The sequence below is a fragment of the Trichophyton verrucosum genome (genome assembly GCF_000151505.1).
Source record: "Trichophyton verrucosum HKI 0517 chromosome Unknown contig01036_1.f1.exp, whole genome shotgun sequence".
Classification (NCBI taxonomy): domain Eukaryota; kingdom Fungi; phylum Ascomycota; class Eurotiomycetes; order Onygenales; family Arthrodermataceae; genus Trichophyton; species Trichophyton verrucosum.
In genome coordinates, this window is record NW_003315179.1 from 1 (window position 1) to 7,682 (window position 7,682).

A 7,682-nucleotide genomic window follows, 5' to 3' on the forward strand; every position below is an offset into this window, starting at 1 on the left:
CCTGTATCCTCCCTTGTAGCCGCTGTATCCTGTATCCCCGGCGTCGCAGTCTATGTCGTCTCGCCGTCTCGTCTGTCTGTGTCGTTTCTATCGCGACGTCGAAAGTTGCGAAGTTGAGAAAAAGGTCGCTGAAGGCGGTGGAGCCGAAAAGGGTTAAAGCCGGCAGAAAAAGAACTAAGTCGACGAGGTCGCCGAAGTCGAACAAGCTGAAGACGGTCAAAGAAAGAAAAAGTCGAAGGACGCTGATGCAGGCAGACAGCCGAAAGAGTTCGCGGGTTTATAAGAAGGCGCGGCGAAGAGTCTGTTTCCTGATTGTCGAGAGTTGACGATTCTGGTATTTCTCCAGGCAGACTCAGGTGGTTGGTGTCACACAGACGGCGCGCAGAGCCTTGATCCGACAGCCAGACAGCCAGAAGGGCGAGAAAGCAGCAAGTTGATACGACGAGTCCGCGGAGGACGATATGCGGATTGGCCTGCTTAGCGAAACGGAGTAGGCGCGGGTAGCCTCGAGGGTTCGGGGTTCAGGTTCGCGAAGAACGAGAACAGATATCAGGGCCAGGGCGCAATCGCAATCCAGTGCTGCGCTGCTACCTGGGTTTTGCCGGCACAAAAGGAATATACAAGTTCGAAGCAGTCAGGGTCAAGCAGTCAGGCAGTTGAAAACATGCAGAAGGAGAGAGAGGCCGGACGGCTGGCTTTATGGACGGCCAGCTGCAGCTCTCATTCGTGATGGTTGGTGATGCAGATATGGGGGGGGTGGAGGGTTAGGGAGGGACCACTACGAAGGGGGTGGGATGGACGAGGTCATGCAGCCAGTCGATCGGTCTTCTTCTTTCTGCTGCCTCTGCTGCTGCGGATAGGTTCGAGGGTCTTAAGTATGCTAACCTACGAGGTATACAGAGAAGTACATAAGGGACGGGATAAGGTTGAGACAAGAGTAACCAAGTTACCCTTGCCACTTGGAGCGAGAGTTGAAGATGGGTGGGAGTGTTCAGCGTGCCAGTCGCATGGGATCAGCCACAGGCTCGCTGTGAGGGCGGCTGCTGGTCGGCTGGATTCCGAGAGAAGGGCTGCAAGATCGAGGAATATCGGATCCGCTTCCGTGAAGGTTCTCTCGATGCTGATGCTGGTGTCTATCATCGTTTGCCGATAGACAGACCAGCAGCTAGTTAGCTATTTGAGAGTTACCACAGTTGATCTGACTATTGAAAGGCGGCGCCCGGCTGCTGATTACTCGACAGTGGTGGTGAAGCTTTCGAGCCATGGTTCCCACGCGGGCGTCGGGTAAGCCGAACCCTAGCTGTCTATCTAAATCTCGCTTTGCCTCTGGTTTGTCTGTACCGCGTATCCTGCTGTCGCTAGACGTATTTTCCCCTTTGCTTTTCTCCTGCTGTTGTACTCGCTTGTATCTCCCCTTTGTCTGCGCCTTGATACGCCCGCCCGCCCGCCTGCTAGTTGCTGGTGTTATTCCTCCAATCCATCTTATCTTTTTACCGCCTTATCTAATCATCATGCTGACTCAGCACCAACCTCACCTCCTGCTTTTCGATCGTTTTGCGCGGCTTCAGCTTCATCGTCAGCTTCGTCTTTCGCGTCCACGCTGATATCCGGCGATTCCTGCTGCCTACCGACCGTCTGCGCCATATTCTGCATTCTGACTGCCTGTCTAATCGGCCGTCGACGACTGCTCGACTCACCCTGCTCCATCTACTAGGTTCGGCCCCGTCATCTGACCTCTCATCATCCACCGTCTCACCCTCGCTCCGTCTGCCTGTTCATCCTCTGCTGCTTGTATCTGCTCCATGACTCGCGCTAAAACTAACCTTCACGGCCAGCTTCAGTCTACTCCCAGAGCCTGCTCGCATCTCGAGACCCGATCTCTCAAAAACAAACTACCACCAGTTACAGCCAACAGAAGGCCTCTCCTGCCAGCATCCAGCTTAAACCTATCGGGCCCTTCCCACCCTCTTTGCTTCTCCCTGGGATTTTGGCAGATCGCTGCTTGTGCCACACGTCATCTGATTCGATATCCATACGCATCCGGGCAGAAAGAGTCAAGCAAAAAAGAAAAAAATACAGGGAATAGAGGAGCCAAAAACAGGACGAACAGGACGAAACAAGACGGACAAGTCTGGGGAAAAGAACTGCAAGGACTGCAGCACTGCATCCATACTGCATACCCGTGCAGCAAGGGAACTACTGCATTCTTGCTTTTCACTCCCGCTGCAGCGATCCGCGTTGCACCGCTTCGATTAGTCCCCGTCCGGATCCGGTTTATCCTTTCACCTTTCTGTTATACGGCTGCCTGTCTTCGCTGGAACTGTCGGGCTTCTAGAATAAAGAACAACATAATTCACCTTGCCCCACGCTATTCGACGAAAGAGACAACAAATAGCCATATTCGCCGCGGATACGGGGGTTTATCTCTAAATATAATATATTCTCCTACCACTCATGGCTTCAGCCTCCTTTCACGACTCGTTAAACTCGCTTGGCTGGTCGAGGCGTGGTGAGACCTCTGCACCGGCGCAGTCAAACACCAGCACCCCCTTCTTCTCCAAGATACAGTCATGGAACCCGCTCGGCAGTGGGCGCGGTGGATACGTTCAGCTCTCACCGGATAACGCTGCCTCGTCGGCGCCTTTACCTGCGCCGTCCAGGAGGGAGGAGGAGGAAGCCTGGTTTGCTCGTGAGTGCCGACCGCTCACTCACACACTGCCCATCTCTCCCTTTCTCATCTCTCTCATCTGTTCCTATCGCATTCGCATTCATACTCGCACTCACCCACACCATTTCTACATCTTGTTTATACTTACTTCCCCAAAACGAGAAAACCCGTCTTGTGATATCCTGGCCTGCTATTTTACCCTTTCACATGCCGTTCTCTCTCTCCACCCTTTTCTTCTTTTCTTTTTTTTCCTTTCCATCTTTGCTTTCTCGTCTTTGCTTTTTATTTCCATCCTCGCTTGAACGTCGGGCTGTGCTTGGTCCATCTCGCTCGTTCGCTCTACCCTTAACGCTATTCCTTCGTTCATTCAGCCAAAAGCTATCATGTCCGCCCTCGAACCGCACCGCACCGCACCTCTGGTACCCTAAGAGACAGGCACTAACCATGGATCCTATCTTCTAGTATCCCGCTGGGACCGAATGCTGATCTTCGCGGCTTGTAACGTCGGAGCTCTCGTATGCTTTGCCATATGCTTCATCCTCATCATGCCGCTGATGCTGAAGCCGCGCAAGTTTGCTATCCTGTAAGCTTTTGCTCTGCATTTTTTTTTCACTTCTGGCTTACGCTTCTGCCTTTTTTTACCTTCTACCTTTTTTTTCATTTTTACTTCTTCTGCCAGCCCTCTTTGCATAGACTCCATTGTTGGTCAACTTTGCTCCTTCTTGTTCTCTGCCTGTGAAGATCACAAGGCAAGGCTCGCAGGCAGCGGACGGGAGCTCTGCATGACCCTTTATTCTCAACTTAACTGCTATCCAAAGCCACGCCCACCCTCCCTTGCCTTGTATTTTCTTTTGCATCTCGAGATACCCTCTGCTACCCAATACTGTTGCAACGCTAGTACCTTACCTCACTCTGATGTTGCTATTTCCATCTTCAACTCCATGTCACGGACATCACTAATATTCGTCCGTGTGCGCGCGCGTGCATCTACTAGATGGTCGTCTGGCTCTGCTCTCTTCCTCGCCTCCTGGGCTGTTCTCATGGGCCCAGTACCATACGCCAGACATCTAACATCAGGTCCCCGGCTCCCATTCACCGCTGCATACTTTACCTCCATCGCCCTGACTCTCTATTTTGCCGTCGGTGTAAGTACCAAACAAAAAAGAACCAAGATACAGAAACATCCCTGTTCCCTGTTCCCTGCTCCTTGCTCTCCTTGTGCCTCTTGCAACTTCATCCGCCTTTCCGCAGCCTTGAACGCACCCACGCACGCACACCCCCCCTATATCACATTTTCTTCATCCCGTCGGATGCCCTTGCTAAGCCGTGCCTCCCCTGAGCTATACCATCACCCTCTTCGAGCTACCCTGTCCTGCGCTTGAAGACAAGGTGACATCACTCTTCAGATCTGTGTTTACTCTTTGCACACCCTCTCCCCTTATTCCGCAGTCCACTACATCCGACTTTTGTTCCACATAATCTTTCCGCCCGGCAACAAGGTATAACGGATAACGTCACTAACTGGGTCCTCGTCTATAGCTGCACTCAACTATTCTAACGCTCATATCATCCGTTTGCCAACTCGTGGCCCTCATCTGGTACCTCGTAAGCTATTTCCCCATGGGCAATACTGGATTGCGAATGGTTGCTCGTGTCGGCACAGGCAGAGTTGCAGCCTGGATGAGCGATTAATATGCTTTTCCCCCTTTGCTTCCTTTATTTGCTTTACTTTACGTACGTCATTTTTATATATACCCCCTTGCTCTTTTAAGCCAACTTCTGATAATAGCTATGTACGTTATGTTATGCTCTTGTGTAGTGATTAATGTAAGCGTGCTGGTCACTCAAGCGTGTATCTTCATTTCATTTACCGTTTTTATCTCAAGCTTTCATGTACCTTACTTATGCCCCCCTTTTCCCCCCCCTTTTTCTCTCGCGTGCGCCCAGTAGCCGAGTTCAACATACTCTGTCGTCTGTACAAGTACAACATCAACATAGTTATACTCCCGAGTATTCAAAACAGATACATCAATCTACCTACGCATCACAACCCCCACGAGGCCCTCCACAACCTTAACAGAAGGAATCTTCGCCTCCCAGATCCCACTCTCTTCTCCCGCGCCCATCGTAAGCCATCGCTTCAACAAATCGTTACTCTCCTTCGGCTTGACGCTCGCATTTGCCGTCCCGATCGTAACGTGGGCAATCTCGTTCGCACAAGGCCACGTTGGTGGTAACTCTCTTTCCCCTTGCCTTTCTTCTTCCTCTCGCCTATCTCCGTACGCCTCCCCTGAGATTGGCAAGGCCGCCGCCGCCACCCCCGTGGTTGTGTCCAAGGACGGTGGGCCAGACAAGATACGTGCAACAATAGCCATGATACGCTTATCCCAGACGAGAGTTTCGAGGCGGACGGAAGCCGTTCCTAGGCTTGGCGTGGGTGTTCCTGTAACGGTGGCTGAGCCTGGAAACGAGGCAGCGGATGACGACGAGGTCTGCTGCTGCTGCTGTTGTTCTTGGACGACTGCTGCCTTGTACAGGTCTGTGTAGGTGTGCCATATCTGGGGGTGGTCGGAGCTGGAAGCACGGTGGATGAGTGTTACGTGGAATGAGGGCTGGATGCGTCGGGAGTTGGTGAGGAGACGGTATAGATGTGCGTAGTCTGGTGATGAGGATGCGTCGAAGACGGAGGAGAGGATTGAGTGGATGGGGGCAGAGGGGACGGAAATGTTGAAGTATTCGATTTTCTTGACCAGCTGGTCGAGTGTTTGGGGTTTTTGATTTTTCTGATTTTGCTGTTGTTGTTGTTGATGTTGTTGCTTCTGAGGCTGGTTTTTGGACTTGAAGTTGAGATCATGTTTGATATCAACTGTGTATCCCTCCATGGCCTCTTTTATGGCTGCATCAAGCTCCGCGGCGTCTGGTTTATCCCGTTTCATGAGCTTGGGATAATTGGCGTAAAAGTAGTCTACAATAGTCTCTAGATTCTCCCTCGAGGAAGCGGCAACGTCTAGATCAATGACTCCCTCGAAATGTCTGTCTGGCTGGCGGAAAGTATCAACACCTTCGAATCGACGCAGAAAGCCTTCCATGATCTGCAATATCTCGCTTTCACTCTTGCTTCCGGCGCGGATGGTCTGGTGGTTATCTCCACGGTCGAGGACTCGCTGCTGCGTGACCCGTCGGATATCATCTAGCAATGCACCCTTGGGCTCATGCACCCAGTGAAGAGCAATGAAGTGGGCGTTGGGCACGAGAGTCTGCATGTCCGTGAAGATCTGCTCCCTCTCACGCCTCTGGTGGTTGTTCCGGTCCGCTATCACGCAGCTGTGGTTCATCAGCTCGTTGACCAACCCTTGAACGAACCGTTTCGGTCTGTTCCCTTTGCCTTCGACATTGTCGTTTTGGAAATGGCCCCAGCCAAAGAGCTTGACGAGAGCAACGGCCAAGGTGGTCTTGCCGCAGCCGATGGAGGCAACGGGGACAAGCACAAAGTCTTTGTTGTCCTGGGCAGCCTCGAGCTCGCCACCCTCAGCTGCCTCCATGGCGATGATCTCCGAGCCCTTGAGGCCTCGCTCCTTGAGGAAGCCATCCCGCATGGCGATGATGCCGTGGTTCTGGTTGTATAGCTTAGCTAGCTTTGGGTCCTTTGCAAGCTGCTTTCTAGCATACTTTAGATACTCCTCTGTGATCTTGACGTGTTTCTTGAAAGTAGGCAGTTTGCCTGAGATCAGCTTCTTGGTAGCCTCTCGCCATTGACGGTACATCAGGTAGGGTTCTTCAAACTTGTATTTGAAGAACCAGTCATGGTACGGCAGGGAGCTGGACTCGCGCATCTGGCAGCGGATCACGAAGCCCTCCGTGTCTCTACCGTCCCAGGAGCCGGTCTCCGCACATCCCTCCAGGAATGTCCGGACAGATTCAATGTCGTCTTTGACGAGGAACTGGGCCTTTTTGAACCCCCAAGCGTCTGCAAAGCGGTGCACGTCTGGGCTCCGGACGGTAGCAAATTCAGGCAGGTTATAGTTGATGCCGTGCAGGTAGATACCCGATTCTTCCTCCGAGTAGGCCAGGACATGCTCTTCGAAGCTGTCGTCACACAGCTCTCCTACAGCAGTGGCATTCATGCTGCGTAGTTCCCTCGCGAGGTCCCGCTCCGTCTTGCCCACGGACTCGACATGCTTCCTGACCCAGGCCCGGCCGACTTCGGCATGGCTCATCTCCATATCCTGCCGCGAGCCGGTCGAATGCTTGCTGCAGACCAGCAGGGTGCCGTCCTCCAGGCCGGATATGAAGATAATGCAGCCATTCTCCTTGACGCTCAGCTCGTAGGGTCCGCGGGTATTAACCTCGATATTCCTCCACCGCGTCAGGTTGACTTCCTCGATGTTAAAGAACTTGTCGTAGCCCCTGACTGCGATCTCTGGCTTTCCCGCCCGGTTGGTGGTGGTGAAGAGGCCTCGCGCATAGGTAGGCAGGCCGCGGTCCTTGTAGTCCCAGTCCTGGAACCGCCACGAATCCACGGTGATGTCTGAACCCGCGACTTCAAAGGTCGACTTCTTGCAGGTGAACGCGCGCTTGACTTGTTTCTTCTGCGCTGCCTCGAGTCTCTGCACGAGCTGGAGGACTTCGTGGGCGTCTTGATGCGCCATGGCAGCGGGCGGAGGGAGTGGCACGCCGGAAAACGGACGACGAAGAGCAGGCGGAAAGGCAGTGGGCAGGATAAAAGCTCTGTAGCTAGTCTTCCTTTGCCATAGAGACCTGCAGGAGCCCAGGATGCGCATTAAATAGGGCGGTTGGTCAGTGTAGTTGCTCGTGAGTTTGTGTTTACTTGAGTCAGAGTTAAGTAAATCCTCCGATATAATTTTTTGATGTACTCAAGACAAGAAAGTTCAAGCGGCGAGCTACACTCACTACTAGATATTAATTATTTAATTAGTAAATAATACCTAGTAGTAAATACTTAATTATATATAGAAATACTTATAATATTAAATAATTAAAAACTTAAAACTTT

The 7,682-nt window shown here is 52.3% G+C and overlaps 2 protein-coding genes across 2 annotated transcripts; one reads left to right on the plus strand and one right to left on the minus strand.

Annotated features, from left to right (window-relative positions):
• Positions 1 to 1,802: 1,802 nt before the first annotated feature.
• On the plus strand, positions 1,803 to 2,970 carry TRV_07624 (uncharacterized protein; the record flags this gene model as incomplete). Its single annotated transcript, XM_003018317.1, has 2 exons — positions 1,803 to 2,509; positions 2,544 to 2,970. The coding sequence occupies 2 exons, from the start codon at positions 1,803 to 1,805 to the stop codon at positions 2,968 to 2,970; spliced, it is 1,134 nt and encodes a 377-aa protein (XP_003018363.1).
• Positions 2,971 to 4,701: 1,731 nt separating this feature from the next.
• On the minus strand, positions 4,702 to 7,317 carry TRV_07625 (uncharacterized protein; the record flags this gene model as incomplete). Its single annotated transcript, XM_003018318.1, has 1 exon — positions 4,702 to 7,317. The coding sequence occupies one exon, from the start codon at positions 7,315 to 7,317 to the stop codon at positions 4,702 to 4,704; it is 2,616 nt and encodes an 871-aa protein (XP_003018364.1).
• Positions 7,318 to 7,682: the final 365 nt, after the last annotated feature.